The sequence below is a fragment of the Quercus robur genome, chromosome 11 (assembly GCF_932294415.1).
Source record: "Quercus robur chromosome 11, dhQueRobu3.1, whole genome shotgun sequence".
In the NCBI taxonomy this organism is placed as follows: Eukaryota; Viridiplantae; Streptophyta; class Magnoliopsida; order Fagales; family Fagaceae; genus Quercus; species Quercus robur.
In genome coordinates, this window is record NC_065544.1 from 52,405,846 (window position 1) to 52,429,356 (window position 23,511).

Below are 23,511 nucleotides of genomic sequence, written 5' to 3' on the forward strand. Positions count from 1 at the left end.
GAGGTTTTAGTTTCCATCTTACAGAGGGGACAATAAGCATCAGCAGCATCAACAAACTTGCTTAGCTGATCTTTGGTGGGCAAGCAACCTGCAGCAATCCTCCAAATCATCATTTTGTGTCTCTCATGGAGTTTAGCTTTCCAAATACAGTTCCAAACGGGGTCAATATTGTGATGCACTGTTTCCCGGCAACTCCAATAAGACGACTTCACTGACAATTCCCCTGAGCTTGTGCAAGTCCATGCCCACTAATCTTTGTAACTGGTCGGAAAAATAGGAATTTTCAAAATATGATCAACTGTGGAGTTTTCAAACCACCAATTTAGTTTATGAACATCCCAACCAGAAAAATCAGAATTAAAAAGTTGAGAGACTAAGAGAATACCATTTGGGTCAACACCATTCTTTGGAGTAGGAATGAACCCGTGAAGCTCTAGTACCCAAGGATCCTCCCAAATCCTTATGGAATTACCATCCCCCACCAACATGCAAGCTGCTTTAGCTATGAGCTGCTTAACACCAGCCAAACTTTTCCAGACTGGTGAAGCATTACCCAGGAAGCAGTGGTTTAACCAATTGTGTCTAACCTTATATTTTGCCTTTAAAACATTAACACACAAACAGTTCTTGTCCGACAATATCCACCAGGCTAATTTGGAAAGCAAGGTTTGATTGAAATCCCAAGAGTTCCTAAAACCCAAACCACCATCCTTTTGGGATCTACATAGAGTAGACCAAGCAATAGGAGTCCAGAAGTGACCTGACTCCGTTTTGGGGTTCCACCAGAATCTACGAACCACTGAATCTAGTTGATCGCATAACTTCTTGGGGAATTGCAAGGCAGCCATAGTGTATGTCGGAATAGATTACGCCACAGATTTAATTAAAGTTGCTCTCCCAGCCCATGACAAATTCCTACCCTTCTAGCTACTCAACTTGCTCTCTAGTCTTTCTTTCACCAACTTGAGGTCATTGGACCTATTCTTGGATAAAAACAGGGGAACTCCAAGATAAGTGGTACTTTGAGGAAGAGAATTAAGACCCCAGCAGCCTTTTACTTGGCGCAAAAAATTAATACTAACTCCTCTTGATGGAAAAACACCAGATTTTTCTATGCTAATACACTGGCCAGACCAAGAACAATACTTTTCCAAACATTTCTTTAGACTAACTAGTTCAGAATGCTTTGCTTTGCAGAAAATAATCATATCATCAGCATAACAAAGTCTTGAAATAGGGGGAGCTGTGCTGGCCACTTTAATTGCTGAGATATTTTTCCGATCAACTTCTCTGTTAATAAGTCTTATAAGAATCTCGCTTCCAAGAATGAAAAGATATGGCGATAGTGGATCGCCTTGCCTTAAGCCACGGCCATGATTAAAACTTTGACAGACTCCACCATTCAGTAAAAGAGAATATTGGACTGTGGAGATACATTGATAGATGAGGTTGGAAAACTTATCATTGAAGCCCAAAGCCTTGAGAACCTTCATAAGAAAGCTCCACTCCATCCTATCATAGGCCCTTTGAAAGTCTAGCTTCACTCCTAAATAGCCCTTCCTCTTCCTAGTCTGCTTGAAGCTGTGAACAATCTCTTAAGCAAGCACCACATTTTCAGTAATACTTCTGTTAGGAACAAAAGCTACTTGAGCATGATCCACTATCTTATTCAGTAAAGGTCTCATTCTATTCACCAAAATCTTGGATATTACCTTATAACAAACATTACAAAGGCCTATCGGACAGAATTGATTAAAATTGCAAGCTCCTGGTTTCTTTGGAATAAGAGAAATAAAGGTCTGATTAAGATTCCTTAATAGCCAGCCGTCTCTAAAAAAACTTTGAGTTGCAAGCACCACTTGATCACCAACAATATCCCAGTAGTGTTTATAAAACAAAGCTGGGAAACCATCAGGGCTAGGAGCCTTTAGAGACTTCATTCCAAAAATCACCTTTCGAATTTCTTCCCTGGAAGGAATTCTGCAAAGCTCTCGATTTCTTCCTCAGATATGCAAGGGCCAATTAAATTCTCCAGGTCTCTAGGAACTTGGGGTTCACTAGTTTGATACAGAGTCTTAAAATTTTCCTCAAAATAACTCTGGATGTTAGACCTGTTAGTTATCCAAGATCTGTCCTCCAATTTGATTTCCTCTATGTGATTCCTTCTCCTCCGAATAAGAGTGGAAAGGTGAAAGAATCTCGAGTTTCGATCACCCTCTTTCAACCATAATTCTCTAGACTTCTGCTTCAATCTTAGTTCATCCCTCAACAACCAATCATCTAATTCAAGACTAAGCGCAGCTTCCAATTCTAAATTTTCTTTTGTGGGGGGTTTTTGTTGAATTCCAGCAATGTTAGCTTGAAGCAACTTAATTCTCTCCCTAATAATGCCGAAAACCTCCTTATTCCATTTCTTTAAGTCCTTCTTCGTCTTTTCCAGCTTATTTACAAGACGGAAACTGTGAGATCCCTCTACATCAAATTGCCAAGCATTATCAACCACAACTCTACTGCTATCTTCCTTCGTCCACATTGCTTCGAATCTGAAGGGGTGATTCAAAGTTTCAGACTCAAAATGAGTATCTAGCAATATTGGGTTATGATCAGAATTCAAATTACACAAGTGCTTGACTCCGACTTTAGGGAAAAGTAATTGCCATTCTTGATTACAAAGACACTGATCTGGTCTCTCCTTAATATTTCCCAAACCCTCACGTCTGTTAGACCAAGTAAAGGAAGGCCCAGTAAAGCCAAGATCAATAGCACTAGTGTTTGACATGAAGTCTTTGAGGCAATTATCAGAGCTACCAGAAGTTGATCGACCCCCTCTTTTCTCATCCATTCTTTTTATACAATTTAGGTCCCCAATGATTACCCAAGGTCCAGAAAAGGAGAGCACCATGTTCTCTATCATCCTCCAAAAATTCATTTTCTTACTGCTCTTGCAAGGCCCATAAATAGCAAATAATAACCAAGGGGAATTAGGAGGATCAGAATAAACAAGAGCAGCAATTAGGTTCAAGTCTGAATAAACCACTTCTAAATCAACACCTAGCCTCCAAAACAAAGCTAAACCACCAGAACGCCCACTAGGCTCCACACAATGAAAATCAACATATTTCAATTTAGAATTTATCATACTTGGAGTTTTTGAGTATGTCAATTCCTCAATTATGAAAATGTTTGCTTCTTTATATTTATTGATGAACAGAATATTAAAATAATAATAATGATAACCACAGAATTAGAGACCAGTGTCTCTCACTAGACTAGCGTGTCCTCTCACTGGCTACACAATGTACAGTACTTGCTTTGTGGCTTTAAGACTCCGACTCCAACTCAAAAAAAATCTCACAGATAATTCTTTTTACTTAACTGTTAAAAACGAACAAAGAAAACCAGTTTCCTTTTGGATTTGCTGGTCTATAACTATAAAAGCCGGGAAAGGAAACTGAATAGTCGTTTAAAGCAGTTAGCTGACACTACAAGTAACAATGTTGGCTTGTTCTTGGAGTGTTACTTCACTTGCACCATACTTGTCTAACAAGAGATATGGAACTGGGTTTTGTTGTAAAGCTATTGATCTTCAAAGCCATGCAAATGGAGACCAAGATAATGAGATAAAGAAGAAGAAGAAGGTAGTCATTGTTGGCTCTGGCTGGGCTGGCCTTGGTGCTGCTCATCACCTCTGCAACCAGGTCATCTCTCTATCTCTCTCTTTGCCCTTTTGTTTGTTTGTTTATTTTATGATATATTTTTGGTGTAGATTGTTTCTTAATGATTTCATTAGTAACTTGTATTTTAAGGATCAATTTGATAAATTATGGTTTTTTAACATTTTAACACGTGCTCTTATACCATGTTAAATTATGGATTGTCGTTCTAAAAGTTTATACTATTAGAAAAGGATGAATTTAATTATTTAACCATTATTCTAACGTGATTTACTTTCAGGGTTTTGATGTTACTGTTCTTGAAGGCAGTCCAGAAGATGTTGGTATACGTGGTAATGAAACTTGTTTTCAATTTGAGTTTAATGGAAATGGGAACACAGATTTAAAACTAAATATGATAATTTTACCATTGGTATTGCTCTTAATTGATCAAAATGGCTTCAAGACAATGATTTTGTTGTAATTTGAACCTCAATATATATCCTGTTGTCTATAGCTATATCATTGCTGAACACTTCTAATCTACTAAGAAGGTTTTACAAGCATATAGGGGTACCTCTAGACTCCTAATGGTCATGTCCAATTTTGGGTGAATGTAGATGAGCTGATTTGGATTTTTTTTTTTTATATTTATTTTATGCCAAACTATAATTTTGGTCCCTCTACATTTGTCATAGCTTCAATTTTATCCTTATACAATAAATTGTATTAATCCCATGCTCCAACTTTCAAAATCAAAGTCCCTAAACTATTACTTGGGTCATTCATCCATCAAATTTCAACATCAAGTAAATTCCATCACTTAATTTTAAAGATCAAGTCAAATTTAGTGTTAGAACTTGACTTGATTAAGGAAAAAATTGACTTTATTTCAAAAAGTTGAGAGATGAAATTGACAAAATTAAATCTAGGAGGACAGAATTGAAATTACAGGCATTGTTGGAGCACCAAAAGTGTAGTTTGGTCTCTCTCTCTCTCTCTCTCTCTTATTCTGTCTTTTAAATTGTGTTCAAATATATTTTTTGTATGAGGTCATATGATAATGAAATTGGATTCTACTTTGCAGGTTATTGGTATCCTCACCGAAACATATTTAGCCTTGTTGATGAACTGGGAATCAAGCCATTCACAAACTGGATAAAATCTGCACAGTATTCAGGAGAGGGGTTAGAGGTAATCACCAGCTTTCTTTTCTCTTTTTGATTGAAGGAGATTTGATATGCAGATTTTAATCCCATAGTTCCTATTTCATTGCATCAGTAAACTCAATTTTCTGTTATGATGTTTTCTCTAGGAACCTTTTTTTGTAGTAGAATGGAGTTAAAATTTAATAATATATTAGTTCTCATCAAGAATTACACTGAGTTCTAGGTAAATGGATTTTAAATTCTTTTAACAAAGCCAAGGCCATCCTGCAGGTTGAGTTTCCCATATTCCAAGATCTGCCTCAATTGCCAACTCCATTGGGAACCTTGTACTATAGTCAAGTATGCTTCACATTGTATCCACTTTATTATTATTTTTGATTAGCAAGAAAAGTATATTTATCCTTGTCTATATTAATCATTGTTACATTGTGCAGTTTACTCGGCTCCCATTGTTTGATAGGTTAACATCACTTCCTTTATTGGCTGCAGGTACAGCCTACTTTTGAAAATCTAGATTTTGCTTTTTATTGAGTAATGAATTTACTGACTACAAGAGCAAAGTGAACCCTCATGATTTGAATCATCATGTTATGGTGGGATGTCACCACTACTTTTTCCTTTCTCTTCTCTTTTTTCAACATGGAGTGGAAGCCCATTGCTGAGAAAATAACAAGCTCTCACTCCTGGTTTCTCTATCTTACTGCAGTAGAACCACACTATTAATTTGTCTTTCAAAAAGTAATAAGTACTCACACATCAAGTTGTCCATCCAGTATAGAAGTACAGTCAGTGCATATGAGGACTTTAGTGTCCTTCATCAACCTCTATAACATCTGGACAACATCTTCAAGTATATATATAGTATGTATAATTATAATTATAATTACTTATCTATTTAAGATTATTTTGAAACTCAATGGTGTATTTGCACTTCTTCTGTGAGTTCCTTCAGGCGAGGTCAGTAACATGGCATATATCACTGTTAAAAAATTCTCTCTCTAAATCCTTAGAAAATACTTTATTTATTTATTATTAATATGCCTATATTTACATTTCATCCCTTTAAACTTGTGATTTTATTCATACCATGCTGGTCTTGAGATTTAAGTTACATATTTGCAATTAAATAGGCAAACTACATAAAAAAGGTTAAAAGGCTGTTTTTCATTACTTGTTATTTTCTTTCACTCATCCACTCATCTGCACCTTTTGTTTGCAGTAGTTGACTTTGACAACACTGACACAGCCTGGAGAAAATATGATTCAAGTAAGGATCCCCCATCTTCATATGATTAGCTGTTATCATCAATGAATAAAATCAACAATGAATGTTGAAGTGTCTTATATAGATTTAACTGTTAGTTACTGCAAGGGAGCTTTTTAAACAGTTTGGCTGCTCGGAAAGGCTTTATCGGGATGTTTTTGGTCCATTGCTTCAAGTGGGTTTGTTTGCTCCAGCAGAACAATGTAGTGCTGCAGCAACTTTGGGGGTGCTAATCTACATCCTCTCCCACCAGGTTTGAGGGGTTGAGCTCCTTACTAGAATGCATAAGATTCTGCACAAATCTCTTAAACCAATTGTGTAGGTATCAGATTAGGTTAGGTTGGGCAGTAGCATTATATCTTGATATTTGATAGTGAAAGTTGTGATACCCACAATTTAAAAAAGAAGAATACAACAAATGAAAAAAAAGAATCAATTATTCCTTCAATCAAAGTATAAAACTTAAGTACTTATACCAGGAAAACATCTATTACCTATCTGAAGTTTTTCAATGGCAAATCTTATTGAGACTGAATATGGTGTCAGATCCTTTTCTCCCTTAATTCCGTAGGGGCAAGAAATAATAATATTGCACCATCTAGGATTACTTTATGTTCCATCATAAGAACACTGCAACAGTGTATGGCATCAGTTATTAACTAAGTAAAATTGTTAAGAGGAAATGAGTGGAAACAGCGATAAGATGATGTGCCACATGCATGTTCTAGAGCCACATCTATATATTCTGTCAATTCTTTTATTTGTTGGTGATTATGTTAATTATATAGCCACCAACGCTTTGTAAACTTTCTACGAGGGATAAGTTGAAAATCACAAACCCACTTCCTTCCATATCAAAATCTACACAACATGTTTTAACAAAAATTACCTGACAATATGCAACAAATGGGGATAGGATTACCATTGGACCAAAAAGTCATTCACAAAGTAATTTTCATTTTTCAAGGCTACTTTACAGTAATTTTATCAAGAATGAATCCATAGACTTGCAGGTGCAGATGTTAATGGACAACTTGTAAGTTAAAATTATCTGCAACTGCCCTTGGATATGTGTTATATGACCCATGAAACTTGAGGACATTGGAACAATAAATCTCCTAAAAAAAATGGTTTGCCATGCAAAATATCATAGAAAAATAATGAGGGTATACTCAACCTAAAATATTTTTCTAGGCATATTAATATTGTTAAATTTTTTGTAAACCATAATAATTATGTGAACTGCATGGAGAACATAATGCAAACATCCATTCTTCTGCATTGTTCAGTAATATTTTCTATTGTATTGTGCATTTTCTTAAGCTGAAACTATATTCTTTTCTATGTGGATGGATGTAGAAAGATTTTGATATGGTATGGTGTCGTGGGACAGTGAAAGAAAAGATCTTTGAGCCATGGATTGACTTCATGAGGACTAAAGGTTGTGAAATTCTGGAGGGTAGAAGAGTGACAGATTTTTCCTTTAATGAGGAAACAAGTTGTATTTCAGAAGTAATTTGTGGCAGAGAGTCGTATAATGCTGATGCAGTTATATTGGCGGTTGGAATCGCCAGGCTCCAGGAACTTATCAAGAATAGGTGTGCTGTTTTTTCAGGAATTTGTACATTGACTTTATTGTCTTTATTAACTTGAAATGGTTCAGCTATTTGAATTCAAGTTTTAGCTTGTTATGCCATATTTCAATTTTCAATGCTCCATATTTTCGCAAAGAAGTGGTGAACAGTATTACAGTCAGACTATATCTAGACCAATTTTTCTAATCATCCTACAAAAACACAAATTTGGATACTGCTTTGTTAGTTCTGTTCTACTTTAAAATATTGAGCAGAATGTTAACAGCTTTAGAGTTAACCTGTTCTTGCTATCCTTTTTTAACTGGCAATTGAGTTCTGTATAGTGCAGTATTACGTACAAGGGAGGAGTTTCTGAAGGTTTTAAACTTGGCTAGCATTGATGTAGTTACTGTTAAGCTTCATCTCGATAGGAAGGTGAGTATGGGGAAGTTTCTCTTTTTAACCTTTACTTTCTTATTGCTATGTATATTGTTGTCCTCATGTTACAGATGATAGGTCAAGTTACTTCAGAATATTGTTACCTATAGCAACCCAAATTTATTATGTATTTCGATTCTTAAAATCTTTTCCCTATGTTTTATTTTTCTAGTTATGCTGAACTCTTGCATCCACCATGTTTATCAATACTGCATCTCCACGTGCAAATATGGCCGGTTGTTGATAAACTAAGCCAGAGGTTGAAATGTAAAAGTGTCTGCTCAAAGTCAACAGTTTGACTACTCAGCTGATGACCTCAAATAGCAAATTGATAGATAAGGAAAAATATGTCCTTCCAAATTCCAAATAATAAAAATGTACGAAAACAATAAGGTTGGGTAAAATTGATTTTACAACAAAAGATGTGTTATTTTTCTGAAAGAGAAGGGTGTTTTCAGTTTGATATTTGGACCAGTTGGTCTGGTCCATTTTCATACACCCTGGCAGGAATTTCATGATGAAGATGCTTATCATTCTGCACTTATGCCATGTCTGCTAATATAGTACTCATGACTTCTGCAGGCTCCTTTTTGCAATATCAAATTGGTTTCCTTGCAATAGAGCTTATTTTAAGTGAAAACTCTACATTTGTCTTATAAAAAAAAAAAAAATGAGAACTCTACATTTGTGCAGGTTAAAATCCCAAATGCTAGTAATGTTTGCTCTGGATTTGATGATTCATTTGGCTGGACTCTTTTTGACTTGAACGTAATTCATGATGAGCACAAAGATGATCCAGTAACAGTCATACAAGCCGATTTTGTGAGTTTCGCATTATTTTTTCCTTATCCTAATTAATCAAGGATTAAAACTCTTACATCAGAAATGAAGGTTCCTAATCTTTTTGTCTCGATATCTTGTGTGTAGTATCATTCCAATGAATTCTTGCCATTGAAGGATGAGGACATAGTTGCAAAAGTTATGTCATACCTTTCAAAGTGCATCAAGGACTTCGAGTCTGCTTCCGTGGTGGACAAGGAGATAGGAAGATTTCCACAATCTTTGACTCACTTTTTTCCAGGTAATTTACGGGCTTGTTATTTTTATAAATTACTAGTATAGTTGATGGACAAAAAACTTGATTCTACTACCTCTCTATGATGTATCAGAACTATTATCGAGCATTTTTTTTTAATAATCTTCTATTTAGAAAACTAAAAATCTCTATGAAATTATCTAAGAGTGATCTGAGAGTACTTTTGTTCACAGATTGCTTTTACTTCATATGTGTTTAACATCATATCCTTTTTCTTTCTTTCTTTGCTTGTTCTTTACGTAGGTTCATACAAGTACATGATGCGTGGAGCTACATCTTTCTCAAATGTATTCATGGCTGGAGACTGGATTATAAACCGACATGGTTCCTGGTCACAGGTTAGCTTTCAACTATTCCCTTCCCTTTACTCATTTGAGTGAAAATTATAAACCAAATGAAAATATTTTATGACAAATGTCATTGACAGGAGAAATCTTATGTCACGGGGCTTGAAGCTGCCAACCGGGTAGTAGACTATCTTGAAGAAGGAAGCTTTGCTAAAATAATACCAGTAGAGGAAGATGAACCTCACATTGAAGCGCTTCGCATCCTGAACAGGCGCTTCAATGAGTTTAGAGACCAAGTTCCATTGTCCAATTTTTTCCTCCAGTGAACCTGTAATTGAGTTATTTGCTATGTTTTAGAGCATGTACTTCTTTTTCATAATGTTTACAAGGATGCTACTGCATGCCCATTTTGATTAGCTTTAGGGGGTGTTTGGTTCACTGTGATGTTACATAACGTCATAATATTACATTATTGTAATATTACATTAATGTAATCTCAATACAAGAATATAACGTTACATTGTTTAGGAAAGTGATGAAATTAAGATGGTTTGATATATTTTATAATTTTATATTATGGGAATGTTAGAAAAAATAAAATAAACTAAAAACTTTAATGTCACATCATCGTAATGTGAATCACATTAAGAGCACATCACACTGAACCAAATTTGACTAAAAAGCTAGTTGAAACTTAAATAACCCTAGCTGCAATCTTGAAGTTGCAATTTTGAAGACAGCTCTTTCTCTGAAAGTGTCAACACAAACATTTGTTTATTTCAAGGGAAAGTATGATCAATTACCACTCACTGTTTCATGTGTGACATTCACATCAAGCAGTAAAACAATTTGACTAAAAGGGGACTAATTCTATTTCCCTTGTAAATTGTAATCTATGAAAATAAGCTCTTCTTATAATAATGTTCCAATTTATGATATCTTTGGTGGACAAATTAAGCTCACTGTATAGAGCATTTATAGTCAAGAATGAAGCATATTCCCTTTGTGAAAATATCAGGACTTTGGTGACAATCTTTTTATCTCTCACTGTTATTTATTCTACTGGTTGGCTAGTGTCTCAGTCTAGTCCCAATCATACAAGTAATTGAGTAAAAACAAAATGATATCTGTCTCAGTAATTTTGGACCGTCCGACCCTAAATAAATAAATACAATACCAACTTCTTCTTTTTTGGTGTCAATAATTACAATACCAAAAAAATCATAATGTTACAAAAATCCGGAAGCTGCAGTGGACCCCAACCAGCTTTCCAATCCATGACTCACTTTCCCCACATTAGCAGGAGAAACAGGAGAAGATGGACTTGAATTGATACTCTACAATCGTCCTCGTTCCATAGTCCCTGCATCACATCCAGCCAATATATCCCCACTTATCATTTTACACCAAAAAGTTTAGGATACACTTTCACACACAATTTGTGTAAGTTGTGATTAGTAAGGTTTGCTATTCTTGTTAGCAGGTCGAGCTTGTATCGTATTGAAGTAAGCATATTTAAGTACATAGTTTAAATCTAGTCAAATCCATTTATTAAGTTAGTTGATTCGATACGATCAATTTCAATATAAAATCTAAGAAAAGTAAATTGAAAAGAGATTTTTTTTTTTTTGGTTTGTTTTGGGAGAAAGGATTAGGCATTTAGAATTTCAAATGAAGAATTTATTAATATAACCATTAAATTTTTTTAATTACTTAATTATATTTTAGAATTTAATTTTATGTTAGATAATAATGATATTAATTTATATGAATTGGTTCAAGTCAACATGAAGTTGTTCAAATTAAGTTGACTTACTTTGATGCTCGTTTTGGGACTAAACCTGTTAAATTTTAAACTAAATGCTAATCCATAAAATTTGTTCCCCTTCTTCAAACTCGGATTTATATTGTTCATAGAAAATCTTTAATCAAACCATGTTATGTTTGTGAGTTGTGTCAAACATTACCATTCCTAGATTGTTATGCGAAAATTTCGTGTCAACTGTCTGTAAGTCTATGTGAAAGTAATGTTGTATAATAATAACTTATCAATTTAATATATAATAAGATAGTGTGTATGTAGCGAAAACATATTCTTTTAATAGGAAAAAAAATTCAACATCTCAAAAACTGAATTCTCGAATCCAAAATACTTTTTCACTACTCTCCTATAAAGAAACAACACCAATATCCACAAATCAACTATTAGCCCCCAAAATTATACTAGAATTGAAGCCACAACACTAGCAACTCAGTAATTCCAAATTAAGAGTGTAACTTATGGCTGAGTTTGGGATAAGATAATGTGGTTTTTCTTAAGACTAGCTTGTATTTTTGACTCTTGTTTTCATTTTGGTTCAAAATGTTTACAAGGTACAAAAGCTTACAAAAATGGTCAAAATAAACTCATATTAATTAATTAAACACAGATTTAAAAAAAAAACACGAACACACACAAACCTACAAAGAGATTATAATATAATAATATAATATATTTTTAATTAGTTGGCATTTTTTGATTGGACCACCTAAGCCCAATGCACTCTCTACATATTCACGTGATATTCCCCCACACAGTTGTTATTATACACACTACAAAACAGCCTTTGTTGTCTCTTTGTCATTATTACCCTCCTCATCACCTTCCATTAATAACGATCACATGTTAACTAATCCTACTATAAAAAAAAAAAATTAATTAAAAAAAAACCAATTAATCACATTTCTATTTAAATTAAAATTCATTACATTTATTCATTTTCATTTTTAGCCATTAGATCTCAGTTCTCATTCTCTCTCTCTTTCGCCAATCCCTCTCTCTCTCTCTCTCTCTCTTCGTCTTCGCTTCGCTTCGTTTCGGATCGGAAATTGAAGGTAAAGCTCTTTCTACACTTTGAGATTCTAAATTCTCAGCCATTTTAGTCCTAAAACTTGTAATCGTAGTTGTATTTGATTTGAGTTTGTTGTTAATCTCTGTGATCACAAGGCTTTGAATTTATATCGAAGCGATCACATTTAATTCTCTACTTTTCTTTGAATTTCTAGTTAATTTTTCGTTGTTTCTATCTCAATGATCATTTGTTTTTAGTGTTTTAGTGTGATTTTTTGAGGTTTTCGAATCATTTTGATTATACTTAATTGTGATTAGATTTTCGTTAGGCCTGGCTCTGTTTGGTTACCGAGAAAGTGTGAGAAAAAAGAGGAATCGTTAGAGTTTTGATATATTGCATTTTCAGCATTAACTCCAAGATAGATTCTTTAGCTCTGTTCGATTTTTTACTTTTTGGAATAGTTTGATTGAGTAAAATTTCCTTGAGTTTGGAGTTAATTATTCGTTGCCTTGATTCAATTCTCATGTATTTTTTGGTTTTTAGTTTGATTTTGAGGTTTTTGAATAATTTTAGTTACTTAAATGTGATTAGATTTTCGTTAGGGCTCTGTTTGGTAACTGAGAAATTGTGAGAAAAAGAAGAATCGTTAGAATTCAGATGGATTACAGCATTAGCTCTGAGATAGATTCTTTAAATCTGTTCGATTTTACTTTCTGGATTAGTTGGATTGAGGAAAATTTTCCTTGAATTTTGAGTTAATTAATTGTTGTTTTATTTCAATTCGCAAGTGTTTTTTGGTTTTTTGTTTGATTTTCAGGTTTTGGAATAATTTTGATTACTTAACTGTGATTAGATTTTTGTTAGGGCTATGTTTGGTAATCAAGAAAGTGTGAGAAAAAGAAGAATCGTTAGAATTTAGACAGATTGCAGCATTAACCCTGAGATAGGTTCTTTAGCTCTGTTCAGTTTTACTTTTTGGATTAGTTGGATTGAGGAAAATTTTCCTTGAGTTTTGAGTTAATTATTCGTTGTTTTATTTCAATTCTCATTTATTTTTTGGTTTTTAGTGTGATTTTGAGGTTTTTGAATAATATTGATTACTTAATTGTGATTAGATTTTGTTTGGCTATCAAGAAAGTTTAAGAAAAAAGAAGAATTGTTAGAATTTTGATAGATTGCAGCATTAACTCTGAGATAGATTCTTTAACCCTGTTCAATTTTACCGTTTGAATTAGTTTGATTGAGGGAAATGAGATTTGGTCTCTCTATATTACCATTTTGATGTGTATTTTTTTCTTGGTAATCAAGCAGAGAGTTATTAATGATTTTAGTTAGAGCACACTGGAGAATTTTATCATATGAATCCCTGAAATTCATGTACTCAGTGTTAATCAAGGCATTTTTGTTTTCTGAGGAGTGATTTTCTAAACAAACTGTGATGCTGGCTGGGTCTGTATGTTTTTAGTGGTGTGTGTATATGTTGATATTTGTGACTTTGTGTGTTTGAAGCTTTATAATGGGTGTGCCGCCAAAAAATCACGATGTGGATGAGGGGTTACTGGAGATCGGCATGGGTAAGTCTTTTGTAATTACTGCTTGTACATAAAAGCAACTTTAGAACTCATGATCACCTACTCTAATATAATGATAAATTACAAGCTGATGAGAGATAGTAACAATCTATTCTAATGAGCTTGACCCTAATTTACTTTTCATTTTTCATATTGTTTGGGTAAGTGATTTAATTTATTATCTGAATGTGAGCATAAAGCGGAATGGAGATGTTCACAAAAAATAAAAATAAATTATACCATGTGTAGTAAATTAAGTAAATTGATTAAGATTACTGAGGATTTATTTAATTGGTAAATTGATTCTGATAAATTCTGCTTATTTATTTTTATTAAATTGCAGAGTATAGAACTGTTTCAGGAGTTGCAGGACCTCTAGTTATCCTTGAGAAAGTAAAGGTGGGGGATTTTGCTCTCTTGCCATACATTTCTTAGTAATTGTGTTAACCTTTGTCAACCAGGATTTCCCCCTCCTTGAACTATGTGATTTACATATCCTCTGGTTAATTTTCAGGGACCCAAATATCAAGAGATCGTCAATATTCGTTTAGGAGATGGATCCATCAGACGTGGTCAAGTCCTAGAAGTTGATGGAGAAAAGGCTGTTGTTCAGGTGATTGTTTGAAAATCTATATTTTTTTGCTCCACATGGTTGTGAGTTACCCATAATTGACATTATTTGCACAGTTTATAAAATTGGACGTCATTCACATTGTGATGATGGACCTCTAAGCTTTCTCTTATAAGTGTAATTCATACATGTCTTTAATTTCCTTGCAATTGTAACTCTATTGTAGTACTATTGTTCATGGAGAATGATATTTTTAGCTTTATACTTTTGCTTATTTAGTTCTCAACCGTCAGGTTTTTGAAGGAACATCTGGAATTGACAACAAGTTCACAACTGTGCAATTTACAGGAGAGGTATTCAACTTTGTTCTTATTCATTCAATATAATTTAAAGCATCTTTTGGCGTGATGAAAAATTGGGCTGTCCAGAAGGCATGGTACAATGTTTATGTGGAAAAATTTGAATATAGAGTTGCTAATGAGATGGTACTTCCTCTTCCCGCATTAATAGAATGGAGGGTGAGATTGTAGGTTTTTAAGAGTTAAGATCCAATGAGTGCCATCTATCTTACCAATAAAAGGAAGGTTTTGAATCTGGATTTTTCTGTCAGGTGAAATGACATCATTATAACACACAAGACCAAATTGATGTATGTGCAGTTAGCAGGAAGTTTCATATGGAATTAGATACTTTTTCTGTTGTGTTAGGCTTAAGGCAACAGGAACTCTATGATAGATTATTTCAACAAGTTACGAACTTATCCCACTCTTTTTATTTCTATGGAACATGAACATTTTCTTCAAGATCAAAACATAAAAAATTAAGCAATAACCTTTCAGTTTTCTTTACTATTCATATTTTAAGTAAGCATTGGTGGGGCTATCTTTGTATAGAATCTAGAAGTCTTGCCAATAAGCTCTAGCTATTATGACACTTCCTCTGCTTGTAAGAGCAAGGAGGGGTGAGTCTGTGGGTTCAAGACCCATCATGTTCGTTTGTAATTACTAATCTACAATTGTTGGATGGTATGTCACTATGTTGGAAAATTTTACATTTTGTATTCATTGCTAGAGTGGTGAGGTGATAAAGGAGATTGAAACTAAATGAGATAAAAATACAGCCAAGCATAGTGTATGTAAATGTGATCATCCTCAAGCAAATTGAGGAAATAGTTGTAGCACACAGGATTTCACTTATTGTATAAGGTGTCGCATCAATTTTTTATTCTTCAATTAAGAGTTTCCTCCCAATTTTGGTTTTCTAACATAAAGAAAAGCCTACTATAAAGAAGTCTCTGCTTAGCAGCCACTTTTTTGGTGAATTTTAACCAAGCAATTTGTTAACAATGATTATGGAATGGAGCTTTTTATTGTTCTTTGCAAGCCTGTGATTCTCTGACTTTTGGGTTCTGTTTCTCTCAGAAGAATCAGTTCTACTCTTTTGATCCCCTTTCTTCTCCCTGGACATGTGTTGCAGGTTTTGAAAACTCCTGTCTCATTGGACATGCTTGGGCGCATATTTAATGGTTCTGGGAAACCAATTGATAATGGTCCCCCAATTTTGCCTGAGGCTTACTTGGATATATCTGGTGAGTTATTGTAGTGAATGATTGTATATGTTGTTCTATTCGTAAGTTATCGGCATATCCTTCAATCTATCACTTTGTCTTTTACAGGAAGTTCTATCAACCCTAGTGAGAGAACCTATCCTGAGGAGATGATACAGACAGGGATTTCTACAATTGATGTGATGAATTCCATTGCTAGAGGGCAAAAGATTCCGCTTTTCTCTGCTGCTGGTCTTCCCCACAATGAAATAGCTGCTCAGATATGTCGCCAGGCTGGTTTGGTCAAACGATTGGAGAAGACTGAAAATCTTCTTGAGGTGCATCTGCCATAAAATTTTTTGTTAGCTAGTCTTTACTGAATGTTAAACAAGGGGGATGACTGGAAGCAGGAGAGCTATAAAAGGATATAACTTCTGACGAATCTGCCCTTTTTACTGATTTTTATGTGCATACTTAGATGCATGCACAACATAATTTTATTGAACTAATGAAATTAAAATCTGAATAGAACTAGCAGTTCCCTATAAGAATGAAATTCATGTAGTGCTAGTATTATATACCTTTTTAGTAATTAGTAAATAGGAATATCAATTTGAATTAATAAGAACAATTTGTTTTGCTTATCATTGTGACTTAATTGAGCTTCCATTTTTTTGTTCCTTTTAGATAAATTGCCCAGATTTGTTGTTTGAAGTAAATCTAATATTTCTGAAATAGTTGAAATGGCCCATGGATAGCCTGAAGGACAACTGCTTCAATTGAAGAGTTATTTTATGCTATTGCTCACTACTGATCCAGTTGTTTCTTACATCACCACCTGTGTTGCTATGTCTCTTGTCTTCATATTGACGTCTTCTTCCCCCCCAAACTTTTAGGTGATTACACTGACCTACTTTATATATTTACAGGATGCGGAAGACGACAATTTTGCCATTGTATTTGCTGCTATGGGTGTAAATATGGAGGCTGCACAGTTTTTCAAACGTGATTTTGAGGAAAATGGCTCTATGGAGAGAGTGACCCTCTTTCTGAATCTGGTATATTTTGAAATCTGCATGTGGACCATATTGTGACATATTTGTTTCTGTAATGAGGGAACTTGTCAATAATACCACTTCTGAATTGCATTCGTAAAATGTGTCCTCTGATGTGCTCTTGTACAGGCAAATGACCCAACAATTGAACGTATTATCACTCCTCGTATTGCTCTAACTACTGCTGAATATTTGGCTTATGAATGCGGGAAGCATGTTCTTGTCATACTTACGGATATGAGTTCTTATGCTGATGCTCTTCGTGAGGTATTGTAAAAATTTTCAGTCTTTAATTTTCACTGAGGCTGTGCCATATGCTGTAATTTATGGAAAAAAAAAAAAAAAAAAGTTAGGATGCATGAAGCCGCCTGTACGTCCTTTAACATATTTTTGTGGTTCTGATGCTTAGAAATATTCAATATATTTGCAAATTTCACATGGCTTCCAACTATATTTGAAAGTCAAGGCTTTGCTGTTTGTCCGAATTTTGAGTACTCTGTTAGAGCCTCAACTGATTTCTAAATTAATATGCATGATGCAAACTACTGATTGCTAATGTGCAGGTGTCTGCTGCTCGTGAAGAGGTGCCAGGAAGGCGTGGGTATCCTGGGTATATGTATACTGATTTGGCAACAATTTATGAGCGTGCTGGAAGAATTGAAGGGCGGAAAGGCTCCATTACACAAATTCCAATTTTAACTATGCCTAATGATGGTAATGCATTGCTAAACCACATTCATAATCTCACCCATTCTTTGATCTTGTTTTAATGAACTTGAACATTGATTTCTTTGTTTGGCCAGATATTACACATCCGACTCCAGATCTTACTGGATATATCACAGAGGGTCAGATATACATTGACAGGCAGTTGCACAACAGACAGGTAAAGTTTTAAATTGTATTAGCATAGTAATTCAATGATGGGAATTAAATTTCAGATGGATGTGGGTTATTATTATCAAAGTAATTTAGGGTCACCTGTGCATGATGTCAACAAGTAAAACAAAATTTTTATAAGAATATGTAAATGTGTGTGTGTGAGATATAGTAAACTAAATGCAACAAACTGTATCATGGTTTGATGAATTTTTTAGGTCAACAATAAGAATTTTGTCTTCAGTATTGTAACATGGTTTTGATGAAATTTTTAGAGTGACCGTGTTTAAAACAACTGGTTGATGATTGAAAACAGTGAATAAAGATTTGCTCTCATTCATTTTGATCTCAAATTTTAAAATAGTTCTTGATGCATTTAAAAGTTAGGTTCTTGTTCCACTCATTGACTGGTACGAGGTCTACGAATGTTATTGATTGGTTGTATGAGCTTTTAAATGATTCTGAAACTAAACATTGATCTGTTTTAATGGGGCAGATATATCCACCAATTAATGTTCTTCCGTCACTGTCTCGACTGATGAAGGTAAGGAATAATTTTTAAATCATTTGAACTTTGAGTGCACTATTGCTTTTACTGTAAAAGGGCAGCTGTATGCCTTGCCAAGAGTTCTACCAAACTGGTCCTGAGAGGGATGGCATCTCAGAATTTATACAAATTATGGGTGGTACTCTAAAGTATTATTGATTATCTGCAGAGTGCCATTGGAGAGGGGATGACTCGCAGAGATCATTCTGATGTTTCCAACCAGGTCTGCTTGGGTAGTCTTTTTATAAATTTATTAGTCTTCACTTGAAGCCATGTAACCTTCCTTTTCATGCCTCGTTGCTTGACTTATTATTTTCAGCTATATGCAAACTATGCTATTGGGAAGGATGTTCAGGCCATGAAAGCAGTGGTTGGAGAAGAAGCACTTTCTTCTGAGGATTTGGTCTCTTACCTCTTCTCTTTCTCATAAAGATTTTTTGTTTCATTAATAAGTAAAACTATGTAATGGAAAGGAACAAAAAAAAAACTAATGAGCATTTTTTTGGTCTTTATAAAACAGCTGTATTTGGAGTTCTTGGATAAATTTGAGAGAAAATTCGTGGCCCAAGGAGCTTATGACACTCGCAATGTCTTTCAGTCGCTAGATTTGGCATGGACACTCCTTCGCATTTTCCCGCGTGAGCTTCTCCACCGTATACCTGCAAAGACCCTTGACCAGTTCTATAGCCGTGATGCAAACAATTGATCGAGGAAAGTTAGCTCACATCTCCTTTTCTCCTACTTAGTTAGCGTTGCATGAGATCTGCAATTTGTTTCTTTATTTGCTTTTATGTCCTGGGTTGCACATCTCTTTTATATATCAATAATGGTTGTGGTCTTTAGTCCCGCATCTTGAAAGCTGTTTGGCTAGTCAAAGTGATGAGTATTCTTCTAGGGAAGGCTTTTAGTTCTTGTAATATCTGTGTTTTTTAAATTTTTTTGGGTTACCTTTTTATTAGTTTGTGTCACCCATCCATGGTTTGGGTGTTGCATTTCTCTCTCTTTTTTCCCCTGAAAAGTTGAGGAACTATCGGACATTTAGGAATGATGAAGTCTTGTTAGACATGCTTGTTGTTCTATAATCATATTTAATTGTAAGTTTATCTTCATGGATTTTTTTACTCTTCAGATGATATACAATCTCAGTTTGATTTTTTCATAATGCAATAATGTCTATTCTCGTTCTGTAGTGGGCGTTCTACCATTTTGATATTACTAGGGGTTAGGAGAATGTAGTTAAGAATGTTAGTGATCTCTTAATTCTTGTTTTGCACTAGATCATGTATGTGAAAATATGCTAATTCTTTATTTCAATTTTCAATAAATCACATAACTTTTCAAGATCAATATGCTAACCGGATGTCTTGGTTTGTGAACATTTTAAAGTCAATCTAAAGGAAATTGCATAATTTATATTCTTATCTAAACGTTTGTTATATTGACAATCCAAATTCCAATGTCAATATGCATGGCAATAATTTATAAAATTAAAAAAAAAATGAATAAAATATAAAACAAAAAATAGGAGGAAGCGGGTAACTTATGTGAGCATCACATCATCAAACATTGAAATTTAAGATGCCAAATTTTAATTTGAGAGAATAAAAATTGGTATTTGTAAAAATCTGGGGAATGGTTTTTTAATTTTTAAATTCAATTGTTACAAGTAAGGGGATGTGAATTCAAGCCTTGATCATGAGTTAGAAGACTCTTGATAGGGCCTGAAGTTTTTAAGGTCTAGCCTTTCTAAGATGGGATGGGTAGGATCCGTGAGAGTCTGATCTGAGTGGGTTAGGAACTTAGGTCATAGACTTTGCCAAATGGTAGCAAAATGGTGGGGGAGGGACTCAAACTCTAAACTTTGCCCTAGTATTTTTAGATATGCTGTTGGGTTGGGACCACTCAGCCCAATTGTTGATTTATCGTTCCAATCCAAACAAGGTGAGTACCCTCTTTGTCCAAAGATTCTCCATTTCATAATATGAATTGTTCTTTTCTCTTTTCATTTATGTCGTCCTATTTATTTATTTATTTTTCATTCCCTTTTCATATAAGTTCTTATTCACACTTCACAGTCACAAGTCTGCTTCACATAGTTACTACTCATGGGTGATGAGAGAAATCTGAGTTTCAGACCCAGCTCTGAAAACCCAACCAGTTCTTCTGCTTCATGGTCACATGGGCAGCAGCAGCAGAAAAAGCACGATCACAGCCCATGTGTTTCTCACAATGACTTGGTTGGGAGAGAGACTAAAATTTAGTTTAGAGGCTTTTGTGGGCCTGTGATTTTCAAGGCTACTATATTTGAGAACTTTCAGGCCCAACCCAAAGTGAGGTAGAACTTTTAGAAGCTGTGATCGTAATGGGGTAAGGTGTAGCACACTCCTGCTAATGCATTATTCAAGTTTTGATTAATGTCCACAATTAGCTAAGGCATGTGCTACAACATTGCCTTGCTTATAAATGTGCGAGAAGGAAAAACTTTGAAGAGAATTAACAAAGGACATAGTGCCTTTACTAAATGACCAAAAGCAGAATCAACCATATCATCTTTTTGGAGGGAGTTTAAGATAATCTTTGAGTACCCCTCAAAAATGGAGTTTCCAAGGCTGACTTCATGGACAAATTGTGTCACTCGCCTAACTGCTAATGATTTGATGATAACCACAAAAGAAGGTTCAAGATTTTTTCTGATAAAGACACCATAACCTTATTATGGGAATTGCGAAAGTTATTTGATATATGATAGAGTTAATAAAAAAATTGAAACTTTTCTTTCCTTATATGCATTTCATTATTTCAACAAGACCCAATTTGAGTGTTATTGTTTTTAACTTAAATTTCTAGACTAATTTGATAGTTTTTCAAATATCGGTAGATCCCAAGAAATATGGTTTTGTTTCGTTTTCATATAAAAATTGTAGCTTGACATTTTAATCGATGAGGAGTTGGTTTCATTGTTGATACAGAGAGGTGTAGATTCATTTATATCTAATGGTGGCATGTGCATCAAGTTGCTAAAATGAGAGAAAGTAGTTCCTTATTACCTTATATAAACAGATAAGCTAATACTTAACATTAGGGAGTTCGTCATGTACTAGGAGGTGTAGCAAGGAATGTTGCTGGATGCATATGGGCCTTGATACGGCAGATGAGATTACGTTTTGCTCAGTTCTGCTCATAAAGGGTTTTGAGCTTTGCTGGAATGAAATGATTCCATATTGTTTTCCATAGTATTTATAGCCACCCAAATGGTAGTCGGAAATAGGAATTAACACAAGATAACTAATGTTGGCTAACATTGCCATTTCTTGTAATACCACAGGTTCTCATGATTTTTTGTCATCATTGGTAATGGTCCATCCAAATGCTATGAGAAACAAAATAAATGTACTTCACTTGCTATGGTACATGGAGCAGAACATTTGAACTCATTCTATTGAGTATCCAAATGTTATACTGATGAATTGGGATTAATAGAGATTTGTTAATTTGAAAGGGTAAATTACAATGACAGCACCTGTGCTTTGTCACTAAAGTAATATCCCTTATAATTTGGATTTGGACTATGACAGATGTAGTTAAGAAATAAATAAAGAAACATACAACCAAGACAGACATAATGCTCAAACCAGTTTTTAAATGTGAATTTCTTCTGTGCAGATGATACAAGGTCAGTATAATCAGTTGCCATGGTTGTTTTCAGTCTATCAAAGTTGTAAACCATCAAAGTATATGGAATCTAAAATTACAAGCCAAACTATTCAAGTGTAATGGATCTAATAGAAATTGTAACCTGAATACCATGGCATTTTTTTCTCTTCTGACTTGCTATATTTGTTGTTAATGTGTCTGAATTGGTCCTTGATTTTCACCCATCATCCTGAGTTTGAATTCCTACTAGAAGTCCCCCTTGATGCTTTATGAGTCATGGATCAAGGTTTATTTCCTAAGGCTGAATTCAAAGTCCCTATCCGGCTAAAGATTTCACTACAAAAAAAGAAAAAATAGTCCTTGATTTTTTATTGATAGTCATGGAGCATGATATTACAAAAACATTCTTGAACAAAAGTAAACCTTATCACTCATAGATTATGTAAGCATTTTGCGTACATGGGTGAAGCGCACTAAGCCTTTAAAGGAACTAGTAATAGTATTGTGCATTACATATCACTTGTAGTGATTTTTTAATCAATTTTCTTTTACATATTACTTGTAGTGACTTTTCCTTAGACGTAGTTCCTACATCTATGGAGAAGTCAAGTAACATATAGAAAAGCTATTGAGGAGCTTGGTTATCCTTTTTTCTTTACCTTCCTTTTTCACATAAATTCTTCTAATTTTCTAGAGTGTATAAGCTCTTTCACACATGCGATGCGACCTAGCTTAGCTCCGTACTGAAATCAAAATCCAAGCAGAATTATATGGTCACTCATCACAGCAGCTCCACAACTCACCAGCTAGCACCTGAAATAAATTATAACTTATATTAATAGATAATTAATATATGCAGCTTTAAAACTAAATCATAATTCAACTTATCTACTTCAAATCTCAATGAAAAAAAAAAAACAATTAATTTTCAAGTGTTTAACTAGGATGGATTCTTCGCTATTAATAAATTGGACTTAATCAAGTTACTAGAAGATACCCTAAATGCACTTTTGGGGAACACTGTACAGGAAGAGGATAACATACAACTAGTTGCCATAGCATGTGATATAAATTAGAAATTAAGAATGGAGTCATGTTTGTCAGTGGTAAGGTGCAAAAGAATGCCAGTCCTGCCCAAAATCCATTAGACTTCAACCCCTATCTCAAGGGACACTAGTGCATCAAGAGATTCAAGTGCAACAAGAATGTAAAATATGGGAAGGTCTTAATAGATCAAGGTGGTGAATTGTCAACTATCAATAGAGATGTACTTCCGTAATGTGATTTTGTTATCAATACTTTCATTATCTTCTTAAAAACGAGAGAGAGAGAGAGCGCTAATGTTTAGCATATCATAAACTAAAAAATAATTTCTA

The 23,511-nt window shown here is 34.3% G+C and overlaps 3 protein-coding genes across 4 annotated transcripts; 2 read left to right on the plus strand and 1 right to left on the minus strand.

Annotated features, from left to right (window-relative positions):
* Nucleotides 1-248: 248 nt before the first annotated feature.
* Nucleotides 249-848, minus strand: LOC126705219 (uncharacterized mitochondrial protein AtMg00310-like). Its single transcript, XM_050404128.1, has one exon. It carries the CDS (start codon nt 846-848, stop codon nt 249-251), a length of 600 nt encoding a protein of 199 aa, XP_050260085.1.
* Nucleotides 849-3,332: 2,484 nt separating this feature from the next.
* On the plus strand, nt 3,333-10,040 carry LOC126706010 (uncharacterized). Of its 2 annotated transcripts, none has more exons than XM_050405263.1 (13): nt 3,333-3,698; nt 3,955-4,006; nt 4,741-4,847; nt 5,093-5,161; nt 5,257-5,311; nt 6,042-6,089; nt 6,185-6,339; nt 7,446-7,684; nt 8,005-8,095; nt 8,792-8,920; nt 9,026-9,179; nt 9,438-9,532; nt 9,622-10,040. In XM_050405263.1, exons 1-13 carry the CDS (start codon nt 3,495-3,497, stop codon nt 9,805-9,807), a joined length of 1,584 nt encoding a protein of 527 aa, XP_050261220.1. In that variant the 5' UTR covers nt 3,333-3,494; the 3' UTR covers nt 9,808-10,040. The 2 variants fall into 2 exon arrangements, with proteins under 2 accessions (XP_050261220.1, XP_050261221.1); XM_050405264.1 differs by having other exon boundaries at nt 6,045-6,089.
* Nucleotides 10,041-12,192: 2,152 nt separating this feature from the next.
* Nucleotides 12,193-19,643, plus strand: LOC126707326 (V-type proton ATPase subunit B 2). The gene is made up of 15 exons (XM_050406918.1): nt 12,193-12,355; nt 13,822-13,886; nt 14,227-14,282; nt 14,398-14,496; nt 14,748-14,807; nt 15,931-16,042; nt 16,130-16,338; nt 16,930-17,058; nt 17,185-17,322; nt 17,619-17,769; nt 17,859-17,941; nt 18,431-18,478; nt 18,651-18,704; nt 18,801-18,884; nt 19,002-19,643. Exons 2-15 carry the CDS (start codon nt 13,829-13,831, stop codon nt 19,185-19,187), a joined length of 1,467 nt encoding a protein of 488 aa, XP_050262875.1. The 5' UTR covers nt 12,193-12,355; nt 13,822-13,828; the 3' UTR covers nt 19,188-19,643.
* Nucleotides 19,644-23,511: the final 3,868 nt, after the last annotated feature.